Raw genomic sequence first — 18,177 nt, 5'->3', positions numbered from 1 at the left:
GTAAAAAAATAAAATAAAAGGTAAAATAAATAAGAAAAGAAAAAAATGTTTTAAACGCACCCCGTCCCGCCGAGCTCGCGTGCAGAAGCGAACACACACGTGCACAGCACCCGCATATGAAAACAGTGTTCAAACCACACATATGAAGTATCGCCGCGATCGGTAGAGCGAGAACAATAATTCTAGCCCTATACCTCCTCTGTAAGTCTAAACACGCAACCTGTAGAATTTTTTAAACGTCGCCTATGGAGATTTTTAAGGGTAAAAGTTTGTCGCCATTCCACGAGTGGGTGCAATTTTGAAGTGTGACATGTTGGGTATCAATTTACTTGGCGTAACATTATCTTTCACAATATAAAAAAAAATTGGGCTAACTTTACTGTTGTCTGATTTTTCAACTCATAAAAGTGTATTTTTTCCAAAAAAAGTGCGCTTGTAAGACCGCTGCGCAAATACAGTGTGATAGAAAGTATTGCAACGACCGCCATTTTATTCTCTAGGATGTTAGAAAAAAAATATATAATGTTTGGGGTTCTAAGTAATTTTCTAGCAAAAGAACCTGTTTTTAACTTGTAAACACCAAATCTCAGAAAGAGGCTCGGCCCTTAAGTGGTTAAAGATGAATTGCAAGTGCGATCTGTATCACATGCTTATATGGGTTCAGCTTGGACCAATGTAAATGTGCATATTACATTCCTGAGGACAGCTGTGGAAGCAGACAATCGCTGTAGTAGTCGGCACTACTACAGTGATAGCCATGATCTACAGTAATTGTCAGCTTCCCCAGGTATGAAATCCATGTAGTCGACACTACTACAGTGATAGCCATGATCTACAGTAATTGTCAGCTTCCCCAGGTTAGAAATCCATATACTGAGTGCCGGTTCACACTAGACGCGGCACGACTTGCAGGTCGCCTTACCGAGGCGACCTGCACACGACTGCCGGGGCGACTTGCAAGACGACTTCTGTATAGAAGTCTATGCAAGTCGCCCCCAAAGTAGTACAGGAACCTTTCTTCTAAGTCGGAGCGACTTGCGTCGCTCCGATTAGAACGGTTCCATTGTACAGAACAGGAGGCGACTTGTCAGGCGGCTAGGTCGCCTGACAAGTTGCCCCCGTGTGAACCGAGCCTAAAGCCTCGTACACACGATCCAATTGTTGGCAGGGGATTGTCTGTTGACCATTAGTACGCTCCTTTTGACAATTGTTGTCCAACTTTCTGCCAATAAATGTTGGATGACACGCTAGTAAATGTTCGGTGGACAGCGGCTTGACGTCAGATTTTCTGATGGTCAGTACACAAGTCCGTCACACAAAAGTTAAAAGTACAAACACGCATGCTCGGGAATCAATGCTCACCAAGCACGAAATTAGCAGAAGGGGCCCAAAGGGTAGCGCTCAAAAGCTGAAATTCCTCATAGTACGTCACTACGTTTGTGTTTGTTAAACAAAAATTGTGTACCGTTTGTATGCAAGACAAGATCCAGGCACACGCCCTTGAGACAAAAATCTGATGCTCGGTTGGCCAACAATTGGATCGTGTGTATGAGGCTTTATATTACTCCAAGGTAGACCAGTATAAGCATGCAATACAACTCGTACCTGGAGTTCAGCTCTAGGAGCCAGAGTAATTACACCAAGCAACCAATGGAGAGTTCTCCCTCTATTGGAAAATTATACACATTTCTATTTTCAATATAGTAAAAATCGAAAACTTTGTGCAATATTGTGAATGTGTCAATAAAACTTTTTTTTAAGGTAAACTTTGCAGTAACCCAAAGCATGCACTCATTGAAAAGACACTATTCTTTTGCTTTAAATTAACTATACATTAAAATAAGTTGAATTACGGTAAGTAGTAGTTTAAGGTAAATTACAGTGCAGCGGCATGTGGTTGAATGCTGGTTTATAGGTGTGGTGATTAAAAAGCCAATGGCAACAATAACCTTTTGTGGGGAAGGAACCTTTGATTTAAAGTCCTAGTACTGGGCTGTTATCGGCATCAGTGACAAGAGAAAAAGGTATGCCTATAGTATAAACATATAAAGAACTAAATATATTTGTATTTTCTGATTGCAGAAGAAGAGGTTGCAGTTACTGGTCCTTCAACCTATGTGTAACCTTTCAGAATGCTTAAAGGGACCAAAGAATCTGATCAAGAAAAGAGCAGACAAACTTTTGGACTATGAAAACCTTGAGGAGAAGTATAGTGAGACTGGTAAAATGACATGGGAAGAGGAGGATATTATTAACAACTATAAGGGCATCCATGCCATGCTCATGTCTGAGCTACCACAGTGTATCTCCCTGTCCTGGCAGTGGCTTCAGAACATCTTGTCTACCTTTATGGCGTTGCAGAAAGAATTGTCAGAGCATGGACTGCATGTAGCAGAAACACAAGCTTCAGAGGTAACAAAGTATCTTCTAAACTGCTGGGTGTACACTGATCATCATAAATAAACAAAGTGTAATAATGTAGAGCATAAAAAACTTAATTTACCATTTTGTGTCTTTTTTTTTTTAATATATCACACCTCACAGAACCTAATATGTTTGAAAACTTCCTAACTATTGAGTTAGGCATTAACCACTTCAGCCCCAGGAGATTTTACCCCCTTCCTGACCAAAGCATTTTTTGCGATTCGGCACTGCGTCAGTTTAGCTGACAATTGCGCAGCTGTGTGAAGTTGTACCCCCCAAAAAATTGACGTCCTTTTTTCCCCACAAATAGAGCTTTCTTTTGGTGGTATTTGATCACCTCTGATGTTTTTATTTTTTGCACTATAAACAAAAAAAGAGCGACAATTTTGAAAAAAAAAAACAATATTTTTTAATTTTTGCTATAATAAATATATAAATAAAAATATATAAAAAAACTAATTTCTTTCTCAGTTTAGGCCAATATGTATTCTTATACATATTTTTGGTAAAAAAAAAAAATCGCAATAAGTGTATATTGATTGGTTTGCACAAAAGTTATAGCGTCTACAAAATAGGGGATAGATTTATGGCATTTTTATTATTATTTTTTTTATTAGTAAATGCGGCAATCTGCGATTTTTATCGTGACTGTGACATGGCGGACACATCGGACACTTTTGACACTATTTTGGGACCATTTATACAGCGATCAGTGCTATAAAAATGCACTGATTACTGTGTAAATGACACTAGCAGGGAAGGGGTTAAACACTAGGGGGCGATCAAGGGTTAAGTGTGTCCTAGGGAGGTGTTCTAACTGTAGGGGGGATGGGCTACCACTGACATGACAGCGATCACTGCTCCCGATGACAGGGAGCAGTAGATCCCTGTCATGTTGCTAGGCAGAACGGGGAAATGCCTTGTTTACAAATGTATCTCCCCGTTCTGCCTCTCCTCACTGCAATCGCGGGTTGCTGGCGAACATTGAGCCCCTGGGACCTGCGGGCACGCTCCTGCGGCGTGCGGTGGGCGCGCGCACGTGACAGGCGACAGATTCTAAGGGACGTACAGGTACGCCCATTTGCCTGCCTGTGCCATTCTGCCGACGTACATCTGTGTGCGGCGGTCAGTAAGCGGTTAAAGAACTATAAGCAAAACTTTTTTTTTTTTTTTTTCATCTTGGATCGAGTAAAGAAGGGCTATAACTCCTGTCATTTTTTTATTGCTATCTTGTCCCATTGGGGAGATAGAAACATAGAAAAGTCACGGCAGAAAAAGAGAGTAGTCCATCGAGTCTGCCCATTTTTTTGTTTTTTAAGGTTTTTTTTGGGAGTGTTTTTTTATTTTTTTTTATCTTAACTTCCTGTCCCATAGCCAAAACAGGAAGTGAGAGGAAATTCATGCAAATTAAGAGAATCCATTGGGGCCCCCCAGGTCACCAGAACTAGTGTCAACATTGGAAGATTCCCCTCTATTACTGTCCTGGTGACAACCCAAAATGGGGCATTTTCTTTTACTTTCACTTTTAAAGGATAACAATAAATCAGACAAATAGAGAGACTGAATTTCCCTGATGGGGCATAGGTAGCAATAAAAACATAACAGCTGTTCAAATCTCTACTCTGTCCAAAACTAAAAAAAAGTGTCGCCTTTAAAAGAAGAATCCCAGGTATAGATATTTTATACATAGTTACATTAGTCCAGCTTGGACCAATATAAATATATACCATAACTGGCCGGTCCCCCTGGATGCTGGAAATCACTGAAATAAACACCACTACTCCAGTGACCTCTACTTGTTTCCCGGTCCCGTGCTGAGCAACTATCCTGCTGCATCCTGAACACAGGAGGCCGGCTGCTCAGCACAGGCACCATTTAGAGAATGCATGGCATTTTCTGAATGAATGCAAAGCATTCTCTGATAAGACTAGGGGAAGAGGTAGGGTGGTGAAGTCATGCTCTCCACCTCATCCAATCAGAGAATGCTTTGTATTCATTCAGAAAATGTAATTGCTATTTATATTGTAAATTATTTTTATGTGTTTGTGCAGCACTTTTTATTTATATTTGTATTGATGATGAATATCTCATAGTGTGTTTGGAACTATTTTTTGGGGGGGGATTATTTGTAACACTAGCGCATTAATTTTTTTATTTTCTAAATGTCACTTGTGCCAGGTGGGTGACCTCCTGTGTCCAGAAGGCAGCGGGGGTAACTGCTTGGAGTGGGACCTGAAAGCAAGTGGAGTTCACTGGAGTAGCAGTGTCTACTTCATTGATTTCCAGCTTCCAGGGGCATCTGCCAGGTATGGTATATACAAAGGGGTGGATTTACTAAAGGCAAATAAACTGTGCACTTTGGAAGTGCAGTTGTTGCACTCATTTGTCTCAGAGCTTAGTGAATGTGGTGAAGCTTCACTTTGTAAATAATATCAAATCAAGGAAAATGCAAGGTAAAAAAAAAAATACATGTTTGCTTTCACATGATTGAATGATGGAAATTAGCAAGACTGTACTGCATTCACTAAGCTCTGGGAAAAATAAGTGCCACTGCACTTGCAAAGTGCACTGTCTATTTGCCTTCACTAAATCCACCCCATAGCTACATTGATCCAAACTGGACACATGTAACTATGCTATGCACAAAATACCCATACCTGGAATTCATCTTTCAATAGTGTCATTTTTAAAGTGGTTCATGCTAATAAATATGTAAGATGTATAAACAGAGTAATAAAATGGCTTAAAGTGAAGCTCCACCCAAAAGGGGGAGCCATGCTTGTTTGCTTCTCCCCCCCTCCGCTGCCACATTTGGCACCCTTCGGGGGGGGGGAGTGGGTACCTGGCTTTAACAGGTACTCGCTCCCACGTCTGGCTGGCTTTGCCGCGGCAAACTCAGTCGGAAGTTTGTCCCCCCTGCCGCAGGGCCATTCACAAAGCGCAGCATGCTTCACACATGCGCAGTAGGGAGCTAGCTGTGAAGCCGGTTTCTGTTAGCTGAGATGGCGGCAGCAGCACTGGAGCCGACTAAAAAATTGGTTTGGGTGAAGACACGGCTGGATTCGAGGACAAGTAAGTGTCCTAATATTAAAAGTCAGCAGCTACAGTATTTGTAGCTGCTGACTTTTAGTTTTTCTGAAGGAGCCTGGAGCTCCGCTTTAACATTTACCTTTTCTGAAGAAAATGCTACCCCAGACTTTCTCCATTGTGATCTCGAAGCTCGGTCATGTGATCTCTGTTGAAGTGAAAGATCAGAGTTTATGCAGACTGATATTCAATTGCAGCAGAGATCATGTGACCCAAGTGCCAAGGCCTTCACATATGTGGTCATCACTGATAAAAGCCTGGAGCTGCATATTCTCTAGGAAAGATAAATGTTTGCAGCCCTTTTTAGAACTCTTTATTTGTCAATTCCAGCAAACCGATGTCCTTATAAGCAGTTGAGTATAAGTGTGCTTCACTAAAGATGAAGTTAGTCTTTATTTCATTCCCACCACCCCACGCGAGTGTAGCACGCTGGTTATGTACTTACTTTGAGCCCAGATTGAGTGATGTTCACTGTACAGTTCAGCCTCAGTGGCGGCTGGTGCTCCATTTTGGGGGGGGGTGGCAAACAAACCAAATGCCACCCCCCCAGTGAGTTGATACCCCCCGTAACTTGCTCGTCCGTCTGCCCACCAGCCCCGCATTTACCCCATCTAGGTCTCCTCCTTCACGGCGGCTTCCCCTGCATCTCCTTCTCCTCTGTGGCCAATACGGTTGCTTCTCCTCTCGGCCAATCAGGTACCCGCTTCCTGATTGGCCGGGGGGCGAATCAGGAATACAGTAGCGAATACTAATTCGCTATTATCACACAACTGGGTGGACTGAGGCACAGTGCTCTGTACCCTGAGCCCACCTTTTGGCTCTAATCATGTGCTTCGAAAAAAAAAAAAAAAACCCATAGGAATCCATGCGTCTGGCACCCTGCATGTAGATTAGGGGCCGGGTGCATGGATTAGTGGGCGGTGCCCTTGCTTCCCTTATGGATGGGCCGCCACTTTTCAGCCTGCACAGCATTCAGAAAGAAAAGCTTTGCTGACTCTTTTTCTTTGTGCAAATGCGCCATGGCCCCATTCAATCCTGTAGGATGACTCTGCCCATTGGCAGCCTCCAGCAGATCCATAGAAATAAATGGCGCTGCAGTGTGAAAGCATTTCTAAACTGAAAACCAAAACTGCATTATTTTGCAGATTACCAATCCTTGAAGCGGAACAAAAGTGAACATTTAAAAAACTGAGAGCAGGCAGGTTATCTTTCTGAAAAGAGACATGCAGCTGTCTCTTCTGCAAGAAAATAAAACTTATCTCCTGTTTGCAGTCCTCTGTAGAATGTATGCTGAATTTCATATACGCAGCTCTGTGTTAATTCTCAGCATGGTATCTTGATGGCGGAATGAACTTCTGCACATGTGCTGGAGTTACTTTATCCCACACCAGCCGATTGCTGGTACCTTACGAATGTCTGATTATTGGAGGTAAGTATGTGTCAGTTTTGTACAACTTTAGAAGTGGTGACTTCTCCTTCTTCTACAGGTGATATGTCACATGTCAAGGGGGAGACAGGAAGCAGCGGGCCAGTCTGCCATCACTCCCCAGTGCTGCCACTCTGAGACTGAGGTGCATTCTTAGTCCCAGTGCCAGTTAGCCATCAGCAACTGTTGAGACAATGAACACTTTGGTGAAACGTATGTAATGTACAATTTAGTGAATATAGTGCAGGAGTCTGTCAGGGGTGTGCAATACACATAGTGCAAGGGTCAGGAGTGCATAAAACACAGAGTGCTGCAGTCAGAGCTGGGTTTAGGGGTACATAACAGAGGTCAGAGAGCTGGGGTTAATAATATGTAATGCACAGAATGCAGGCAACAAGAGTGTGTAATGCGCAGTAAGGGTCAGGAATTAAAATGAAAAGAGTGCAGGAGTCAGGGGTTTGGTCAAACGTTTCACTAATTTGCCACTTACTTAGTAACTCCAGCACCTTGAGCTATTGGGTCTTGCTCCAAACGTTTTATCACTGAAGATACAAGCCACCGTCTTTTTTTTTTTTTTTTTTTTTTTACTTTTTGCATTATTCTGTCTAGTTGCTGAAGGCAACTTCAAAATGACATCTTAATATGATAAATGGCTAGCGCTGATCCATGAAAGATGTGAGATTTTAGCATACTACCATCTGTCACGCTCTTAAGAACATTACTTATGTAAAAATATTTGACAACTCATTTTGTACCAAGAGCAATACTTGTGTTCATTGTAATATTCATAAAAGGAAACAGACATTGTTACACTGTTTTCATTCTAATATTCATGAAAACTTTAGTGAATCACTACATAAAGCTTTTTCATGTATTTATAGATGCAATGTAGCATGGCCGCAGAGGCAAACTTCAAAAGATGGGTAGATGATGGTATCTGCCAAATGATTTCTCAGCTCGGGGAATTCATCCAAAAATTTGAGGAGGAATCATTACCACCACCAGAACACGTAAGCATCTTTTTTAAAAAACATTTAGATAAAAATCAGAATATGGTAAGATGTAGTTACCTCAGACTTATCACCATAGCATACAGTTCCTTCTGGTAATATGATGCCTTTCTTATTGCCACATCTGTAGACCTTATGAAGCAAAAAGGAAGTTCTGGACAGCCGCACTCAGCTCGCTTGTCACATTTTCTGCTTTGGCTTGTATTTTTGGATCTTATACAATAAAGGCTATATTCCGGAGTGCAGCTCTCCAGAACTACCTTTTTGCTTCATTTGCTATATGCTTACTAGGCACCTTGTATTCCAGTTCCGAGGAGAGTCTTGTATCCATATCCACCTGGAGCGGTGATCCCTTCCCTTCCATCTTTAGAGCTTAGTTGTTTAGCACATATGACTAACAATGCCATGACCTTCCCTCTAGTGGTATCACACTCCACGCCTTACGTATTGTAAAAGTGATTACTTCTCAAGAGAATATACATTAGAGCTCTGAGTGGAGATAATAATAATCACATTAATCATAATCAAACTTAACCATGGAGTATTAGTAATGATAAGCTTTGAAAATAGGCTTACCTAAGTATTTATTGACGCTAGCAGTTCTAGAAGCATTTATGTATGTGTAGAATATCTATCTATCTATCTATCTATCTATCTATCTATCTATCTATCTATCTATCTATCTATCTATCTATCTATCTATCTATCTATCTATCTATCTATCAAATACAATGAGACATTAAAATATTATGGCTAGATATCCTTTCTGTTTTATGCAAACAGCAGTGTTATGTAGTTAAACACACGTACCTCAGTATAGGTTCTGATGAGCTGGATATGAATGACATCTAGCTTTTGCTTAGTATAGCTTTTGTCCTGCCGTTCACAGATGCAGCTGTAAAACACATCAGCAAATGGTATGAAACAGTGTATCTCAAATAGATAGTAAAAAGAATAGTTTAGATGGCAATTTTGATTTGACTTAAAGCAGAACTTTACCCTAAAGGGGAAGTTCTGCTTTATGTCCTCCTCACCCTTCCTCTACCACATTTTGCATATTCAGATTTTTTTGGGGGAGAGGGTTCCTAGTTTTGATAGATTCCCACTTCCACTCTGATTGCCTAGGTGATCCAAGAGGGAGTTTAGCCTTCTGCGAGACCATTCACAATGCCTATCACGGCCTGCACATGCACAGTGGAAAGCCAGCTGTGAATCTGCAAGGAGTCGCAGCCGACTTCCCACAGTAAACATGCTGTTGTCAGGAACCCTAAAGATCGGCAAAGACCCGGGCCAGGTGAGGACATCGCTGGATCCCTGGACAGATAAGTATCCTTTTATTAAAAGTCAGCAGCCACAGTATTTGTAGCTGCTGACTTTTTGTTTTCTCTCTAGGATGTAGATCCTCTTTAAAAGTACAGAATGTGATTTTAATATGTATTTAAGTATATAGTAATGTCTGGGGATAGTCACTGGTGAGGTGGGATTCCAGTATATGTTTAGTGTCCTTACCACCAGATCAATGCTGGCTGTGAGGCATGTGCCTCATTATAAGTGGCAGAGTAAAAAAAATAACTTGATCATATGCATATATGTAGGTTAAAGCCTCAGGAATGCCATCAGGTCATTCACAGGCTTCAAGGATATTCCTCTATTGCCTCGTTTCCACTGAGCGGATCGGAACTGCACCATTCTGGGTCCTGCTTCAGATGTGGAGCCATAGAAAATGGTACGGTTCGGTTAGGGCGGAGCTACGATACATTCCACTGATTGGCGGACGTTTGACGCCATGCTAGGCATTTTTTCTAAACCCACGTATGGCCCCTGACGGTCCCACTTGCAGTGGAAATGCTCACCTGAATAGGCTGGACCATTCTAGGCCTTCCAAACTGTACCGACCCGACCCGCTCAGTGGAAACGAGCCATAAGATACCTTCAGAATGAACACATATATGCTATCAATCTGAAACTTACACTGGATATTGTGAGCTGTTGAGGGAAAGTAAAAATATTTAGTTCAAGCAGTTCTAATGAGTAAATGATGGGGTTGGGGTCCCATAGTGAAGCTCTCTCTCTGCATTTAGTCTCCATCTGAAAGGCAAGTTTACAACTGATAAGGCTTGAATCATACTTGAGTGAATCTGTGGAAATGAAATAAGTCAGATAAAGTAGCAACTGTAGCAGATAGTGGACAGCATGAAATGCTGGCTTATACGTTTTTATTTTATTTTATTTCAGTTACTTATATAGCACCATCAGTTTACGCAGAACTTTACATATAGATTGTACATTCACATCAGTCCCTACACTCAAGGAGCTTACAATCTAAGGTCCCTAACACACATTCATACATACTAGGGACAATTTAGACAGGATCCAATTAACCTACCAGCATGTTTTTGGAGTGTGGGAGGAAACCGGAGTACCCGGAGGAAACCCACCCAGGCACAGGGAGAACATGTAAACTCCAGGCAGGTAGTGTCATGGTTGGGATTTGAACCAGCGACCCTTCTTACTGCTAGGTGAAAGTGCTATCCACTACACCACTGTGCCGCCCATTTTTGTTTTATGATTCCTTAACTCCAGCAAAGACCAGAGTCCTTGCAAAGTGCCTATACAAATATTGGTTTTCTCAAAGTTAGTAAGTGAAAAAGCACATCTCCTGTCCTGTAATACCTGGACCTGCTAATGGGTTGCTCAGACTTTGCATTAAAGCCCAGTAGAAGGTCCACATTTTAGTCAGGCTGCATAACAAAAATAATGTGGCATTATTATTATTTTTTGTATTTTTACTATGTGTTTGCTTAGAACTGTAAAGACTGCCCTGTGACTCAGCACTTTGGAGAGCCAGACCTCTATTCTCACACAGCATAGCAGTCTATGCTTCCAGCAGTCTGAGAGTCACCTGCACAGTACTCCAATCATTACTGTGCTGATTAAGCATAGAAATTATTGATGGGAACATTATACAGGAAGAAGGGGGTGTTAGACTGCTGAAAACTTGTACAACTGCGCTTTACGTGAGGGCAGTGGTCTGACTCCTGAATGTGCTGCTGACAGAAGGCACCTTTCCCAGTTCTAGGCACACATGCATATTAAAGTTAAAAATATCTGCAATACCCATTTGTATACTGCAGGAATGTTTAATGTAATTTGAAACATGTATTGCAACTTTTTCCTAATTATATTTACTTAAAACCTAAGTTCTTACTTAAAAAAAAAAAAAAATCAGCACAAACGACATTACTTACATCCAGTGAAAGATGTTCGTTGTGCTTCAGCTGCTAAGAAAGGAGTAGCTAGGCAGAAGGGCCAGGCATAGTTGGGCACTCTTGAGAGCCTGGGACAACTTCTCAGTTCTATTCACTGCCATTGCACTGGATGTTTACAGTGGTGGGGGTGAGGAGGGGCAGTGGAAGAGGAAGATTATTACAGAACTAGAAGACAGAAGCACAAGGAACACATTGCAGGTAAGTAACGCCCCATGTACTTATTTTGTTTTTAGGTAAATTTAGGCTTTCATTTTATTATACTTTCTAAAAGTCCATAAGTGTAATCCCACTTTTCCCCTAATTAATTTACAATTACTGTCGCTCTTAGTATCTGTGCTAAGCCCACTGTGCTTCTGGGCCCCTTATCAGTGCTACTATCCGGTATGTATGAAGAAAAGTATGTCTTTTTTATATAGGCTTAACCAATCACTTTCCTACTGCTCTCCTACTGACTATGCATCCATGTGTGCTTATACTGCTGGAGATTACACAAAAGTCAGTAACTTATCTGACTGTTGCTTTGTCACTTCAGTATTAGCAGCTCACCGAATGCTTTCACATGATTTCTAGAATTGCTTATTACATTCTGAAATGTACCAATTTTGCAAATGTTTGGAGTTGTATGATCAGTGTCTACTGTATCCTACTTCTACTTCCTTTCCTGTATTAGGAGTACACTCCAGCCACGGAACGCCAAATCCAACAGTTATTGCAACGCTACAAGGCTGAAAAGCTCTACCAAGTAGTAAGCAGTTTTGCAAGCAGTAGGGAAATGGAGATAAGCCTCAGTCGTGGTGATGTGGTGGCAGTCATCCAGCTTGCTGATACAAGAGGAAACAGAAACCGATGGCTGGTCGACACAGGAGGTATATACTATACTATGAACAAACATAAGTCATAGTGAAACATTTCACTCAGACAGTGGAAACAACTTTGTTGACTGTACCAAGCTTATAAATTCACAAAGATGTAGGGTCATCATTGCAAAAAAGGGACTTCTCTACAGATAAACTGATGGTTCAGCCCAAGAAATGTGCATCACTTTGGAATAAATGGGGGCACAGTAAGTCATGCACTGGCTTCTCAGTTGTCTTGGCATCGGAGCTCCCAATTACAGTTCACTGTAGAGCTGTAATACTGTATATTTTTGAAAAGCTGGGCAGCATTCCATAAAAATTCTGCAATTGTATCAAAGTTATGCACTGATCTTTTACACAAAACCTTGTTCTGTTAGCACCCCACCTCAACATACATAAATGTCAAGCAGCTTGCATTCTAAGTGACAAGGTAGGAATTCAGATTTACATATGGGCTTCAATTTTAGAGAAAACATATGATTTTAAAAAGGAATGTGACTATCAAACATAACTGATGGACAGTTGAGCAACTAATGACATTTCCTTATATAAGGTAACGATAGGTACACATTGTCATTTTTATCAGCAAACTTCATTAGTTACTTCATTATCACATAATTAAAAGGTAATTTTATTATGTGTGTACACATTGGCCATGCACATGTGTTATCACATTCTGCATCCCGTTCCCAAGTCCCTTGAGCGTATCAGACATGGTGCTAAGAGTCAGATGTGATATGACGGATATGTATATGCAAACAGGATAGTCACAATATACATGAAATTCTGTGTGATGTTCTGTACATGAAGATCTAACAGAAGGATCTCAGTAAAGTTTGGAGGAGAGCTTGATTGGCGTGTGTAAAAATGAACTGGCAGAAACAGCTGAAGAAAAATAGTGAGAAATGCTTTGGGGTATCTGACCATTTATAGCAAATACCATTCTCTTGAGAATGGAGTGAAGAATTTTCAGGATTGTTGACCACAGACTATGTAAGTACCGAGTACTGAATAAGTATTGGTTTAACTGTTTTTGTTCACTGTTAAAGGCTACTGAGAGTGGGACTGAGGCTAGCTTTCAAATTTTCCCCATTCATCTTTCAGGACAGCACCATAGAGAGACACCGGCTCCTCCCCTCTTAGGAAACACCGCCTTCCAATTCGATATTTAAATCTCATCCTCCCACCGGCCCCTCAGTTCAGGTGTTTCCTCTGGTGGGGAGACACTGCTTGGGAGCCGTGGCGGATCAGTCAGGGAGGCTGAAGCCAAACAATCTTTCTGAGGAAGAGGGGGAGTCGGGTCTCTCTAGCTCTTTCCCTCTACTATTTTGTTTTTTTATTCAGCAGGTAAAGGCTGGGGAAGCCATACTTACCTGTGTTTTAAAAACTGAATTGGCGCGCCTCAGCCTCTCTTGAGGAAAGGGACAGCTGAGGAGGTCCGCGTTTCTTCTGCCCAGGGGGGCGCTGTGGGAAGTGCCTGAGCTTTCCTGTTTGTCCAAAGCAGCCAGCGTTTGAAGCTCTATGGCCGGGTCGGATGACGGGTGACGTCAGTTCCGGCGAGGGCGGGCATTTCCGACGATTCCGCGTCTTCTGGTTCCGGACGCGGGGAGAGAAAACGGACCGAGCGCTCGGCTGGTGCGACCTTCTTGTTTGCTGTAGAGTCAGCGGTCGGGGGAAGCGTTCGACCACCATCCTCAGCGGACATGTCGGAGACAGAGGTCTCTAGAACTGCTCCAGGAGACAGTAGCAACAGCCATGCTAAGGTAAGTGGAACCCTGGGATGGTGTTCCCTTACCTAATCCCGATAGCTTCACGGGTGTTCTCCCCTCACTGGTGGTCGGGGGGGAAGGGGAGTGTGTCTGGGACCCTGGTGGTGGTTGGTCCTGGGGGGGGGGCACTCCTGGTGGCTCTCTGTAAAGCACTGGTGGGATTGGGCATTTATGGCGATTCTCGCTCTCTTTCTTTTTCAGAAAGCCACAGAGAAAAGCAAGTCGCCCCATGGTTCAAAGAAAAAATGCCCCTCTTGTAGAGTTAGTATGGGGGAATCCTGGACCAAGGCACTTTGCAAGGAGTGCATTGATGGATTAGTCAGGGAACAGGCAGCAGAACAGGGTACAGATCTTGCTGCATCCGTCAAGGAGCTTTCTAGCACCTTTCAGTCCTTTAAAGCACTCTTTTCTAGCTTCCAGTTGCCGCAAGCCCAAAGCAGTCCTTTACCAGTGCAGCAGAGTGTTGCACCTAGCCCAGTGGATACTCCCTCTGTTAGTGGAGAGAGACCAGAGGGCTCCAGAGTGGAAATTGAGGAGGAGCCAGATAGCACCGCTTCGGATTCTCAAAGGGAATCGGATGTGGAGGAGGTGGATGGGGAATCCACAAAAACCTCTCGCTATAAGCTTTCCCTGTACGAAGTGGAGGAGCTCTTGGGAGCTATTCACACCACTTTGGGAATTCAGGAAGAAAAGAAGGTGTTATCGCTCCATGACCAAATGTACAAAGGTCTTGGGGAACAAAAAAGGAGGAATTTCCCAGTCCATGATGTATTGGTTGAGGCCATAAAGAATGAATGGAAAGATCCCGAGAGAAAACCTTTCTTTTCAAGGGCTTTGAAGCGAAGGTTTCCTTTTGCAGAAGGGGAGTCTCTAGTCTGGAATAAGACCCCTAGGCTGGATGCTGCTTTTTCTCAAGTTTCCAGGCAAACAGATCTGGCCTTCGAGGACATGGGAGTTCTTGCAGACCCCATGGACAGAAGGATGGACTCTCTCTTGAAGAAGTCCTGGGATTCCTCACAGGGAAACCTTAAGCCTGCCATGGCGGTCACAGTAGTGGCCCGCAACATGGAATATTGGCTTACTCAAATAAAAGCGCACATTGAGGCAGGAACGCCAAAAGAGACTATTTTGGCTTCCTTCCCCATGCTACTTAAGGGTGTAGTGTATATTGCGGACGCTTCCGCCGAATCAGTGCGCATGTCCGCAAGGTCTTCAGCCCTCACTAACTCAGCTCGAAGGGCTTTATGGCTTAAGACGTGGCAAGGAGACAGCGCGTCTAAAGTTAAACTATGTGGAATCCCACTCACAGGGGATCTCTCGTTTGGTCCAGGGTTGGAGACCGTTTTGGATCGGACAGCCGATAAGAAAAAGGCCTTTCCCATTAAAAAGAAGTTTGGGGAGCAGGCTAAAAGAAAGTTTCGCCTTTAGAGAAAGTTCGAAGCCCCAAAAGGTGAGCGGCAGAAAAAAGCTTGGGGGCAGAAGGGCAAGGGGCGGGGAGGGGCGATTTTTCGCCCTCCTGAACAGCCCAAGAAGACCCAATGACGGGGTAATCACGGTGGGAGGAAGATTGGGGGCCTTCCTCCCACAGTGGGAGATGATCACCTCCAACCAGTTTGTGTTAGGGATCATAAGAAGAGGTTACCAGCTAGAGTTCTCTGAACCTCCTCAGCACAGACTTCTGGTCACTGAGCTGCCAAAGTGTGCCACAGAGAAATCGTCAGCTCTTCTATCCTCCCTACAGGAGTTAGAGGAACAAGAGGTGATAGTGAGGGTTCCTGTAGAGGAGACAGGCAGAGGCTTTTACTCCCACATCTTTGTGGTCCGCAAGCCTTCGGGAAAATTCAGGCTTATCATGAATCTGAAGCCTCTGAATGTCGCAATTACCTACAGGAAATTCCGGATGGATTCTATCTATTCGGTGAAAGCGCTTCTTCCCCCAAATTGCTTCATGGCGTCAATAGTCTTAAAGGACGCTTATCTGCACATTCCAATCGCAGAAAGTTACCAGAGGTTTTTCAGGCTAGCGGTGAAAACCGGGGAAGGAACGTTTCATCTACAGTTCAGAGCACTCCCCTTTGGACTATCCTCTTCCCCCCGCATCTTCACCAAAGTGATGGTGGAGGTCCTGGCTTTCTTGCGGCTCAGAGGCATCTCTGTAGTCGCATACCTAGACGACCTACTCCTGTTTGCTCTTTCCCCGGAGCAGTTGTCCCAGGATCTTCAGGTAGCAAGAGACAGCTTAGAAAGCTTGGGGTGGCTCTTGAACCTGGAAAAATCCAGTTTGGTTCCGGCCCAAAAGGTCACCTTCCTGGGCTATGTATTGGATTCGACAAAACAAAAAGTGTTCCTTCCAGTAGAAAAAATCCAGAAGGTGGACAGAGCAATATTACTGCTCCAGGGCAGCAGTCAGATCTCAGTAAGAAAAGCAATGTCAGCATTGGGCTTACTGACTGCCACGCTTCCGGCAGTTCAGTGGGCAGGGCTGCACTTTCGCCCCCTACAGCTGTTTATTCTGAGTGTCTGGGACCACAGTCCAGCGTCTCTGGACTCCCTTATATCTGTGCCAAGTCAGGTCAAGAGGTCCCTCTGGTGGTGGAGGAAAGGGTCCAATCTCTCACAGGGCCTGGAATGGGTCCTTCCAGTGTCCAGAACGGTTACGACCGATGCAAGCGGCACAGGGTGGGGAGCACACCTAGATTCCAAGGTGATGCAAGGCACCTGGGAAAAAGAAGACGCAAAGAAGTCCTCGAACTGGAGGGAACTGAGAGCAATAGAGTTGGCTCTCAGAGCTTTTCAGAGAGAACTCCTGGGACAGCATGTGAGGGTCCGTTCGGACAACTCATCAGCAGTGGCCTACATCAACAGGCAAGGGGGAACCAGGAGCAGAGCCTTGTGGGGTCTGGCAGAATCCATCCTCAGGTGGGCCGAAGGGAACATTCTCTCTCTTTCTGCAATACATCTGAAGGGGGAGCAGAACCAAGTGGCAGATTTTCTGAGCAGAAAAATGCTGAAGGAAGGCGACTGGGTCTTGAACCAGGACATCTTCGAGATGATTACTCGGAAGTGGGGGGTCCCCTCTGTGGATCTCTTCGCCTCAAAGGCGAATACAAATGCTTGTCTGTTCTTTTCCCTAAACAGATGGGACGGAGCAGCCGGGGTGGATGCACTAGCTCAGAGCTGGCGTTTCTCAAAGCGTTATGCCTTCCCCCCTCCCGTAATGATTCCAGCAGTTTTGAGAAAATTTCGGTCAGAAGACACAACCCTCATTCTGATAGCACCACACTGGCCAAGGAGGCCGTGGTTCTCTCTCTTGAAGAGTCTGATAGTGGAACCTCCCTGGATTCTGCCTATCCAGGAGGATCTTCTTTCTCAGGGTCCAATCTGTTGCCCTCAGGTGGAGCGATGGAACCTCGCAGCGTGGCTACTGAGGAAGAATTGCTGAAGGGCAAAGGTTTCTTGGATCGGCTAGTGACAACTCTCCTAAATTGCAGGAAAAGAGAGACGCAAGCCATTTACCTAAAGGTGTGGAAACGCTTTAATAGTTGGTGCACAGAAAGCTCCTTCGATGTACGAAGTTCTGTAGCGGTATTAGAATTTCTGCAGGCAGGAGCGGACAAAGGATTAGCCCTTAGCACCTTGAAAGGACAGGTGTCGGCACTAAGCGTATTCCTGGAAAAGCCGCTAGCTATAGATCCTTGGGTAGCTAGGTTTTTTAGAGCTTTAGGCAGACAGAGGCCAGTTAAAATTTCTCCTTTCCCAGTGTGGGATCTTTCTTTAGTTTTACAGGCTCTTACAGGGGATCCTTTTGAGCCATTGGAATCTTGTACCTTGAAGTTGATCACCCTCAAAACGGTGTTTTTGGTGGCGATCACCACAGCAAGGAGAGTGAGTGAACTCGAAGCCCTTTCTATTAGGGCGCCTTTTTTTCAGGTTTTTCCGGACCGTTTGATTTTTAAAACGGATCCGGCCTTTTTGCCAAAAGTGGCCTCTAGTTTTCATAGGGGGCAAGAAATTATTTTACCTACCTTCTGTTCAAATCCTGTGAGGGAACAGAAGCATGTTTTTCACAAACTGGACGTTAGAAGGTGCGTCCTTCAGTACTTAGATAGTACAAAACAGTTTAGGAAATCTGATTCTTTTTTTGTATTATTTTCAGGGGCTAGGAAAGGGTTTAAAGCCTCTAAACGATCAATAGCCAGATGGTTAAGGTTGGCCATTAGCCAGGCCTATGTAATCGGTGGGTTGGAACCCCCGGAGGGTATTAAAGCACATTCCACCAGGGCAGTGGCAACTTCTCAAGCAGAGTGGGCTGGTGCTTCTCCGGAGCAGATCTGT

At 43.8% G+C, this 18,177-nt stretch overlaps 1 protein-coding gene across 1 annotated transcript in view; it reads left to right on the top strand.

Annotated features, from left to right (window-relative positions):
- ARHGEF37 (Rho guanine nucleotide exchange factor 37) overlaps nucleotides 1-18,177 on the top strand; it is a 178,272-nt gene that overhangs the window by 118,681 nt on the left and 41,414 nt on the right. Inside the window, exons 11-13 of the mRNA XM_073620564.1 lie at nucleotides 2,083-2,412; nucleotides 7,819-7,947; nucleotides 11,887-12,082. Of these exons, the coding sequence (XP_073476665.1) occupies nucleotides 2,083-2,412; nucleotides 7,819-7,947; nucleotides 11,887-12,082 (655 nt within the window). The remainder of the gene's footprint in view (nucleotides 1-2,082; nucleotides 2,413-7,818; nucleotides 7,948-11,886; nucleotides 12,083-18,177) is intronic.

The sequence above is a fragment of the Aquarana catesbeiana genome, linkage group LG03 (genome assembly GCF_042186555.1).
Source record: "Aquarana catesbeiana isolate 2022-GZ linkage group LG03, ASM4218655v1, whole genome shotgun sequence".
NCBI lineage: Eukaryota > Metazoa > Chordata > Amphibia > Anura > Ranidae > Aquarana > Aquarana catesbeiana.
Note: the sequence above shows the minus strand (reverse complement) of the source record. Positions and strands in the feature narration are given on the sequence as shown.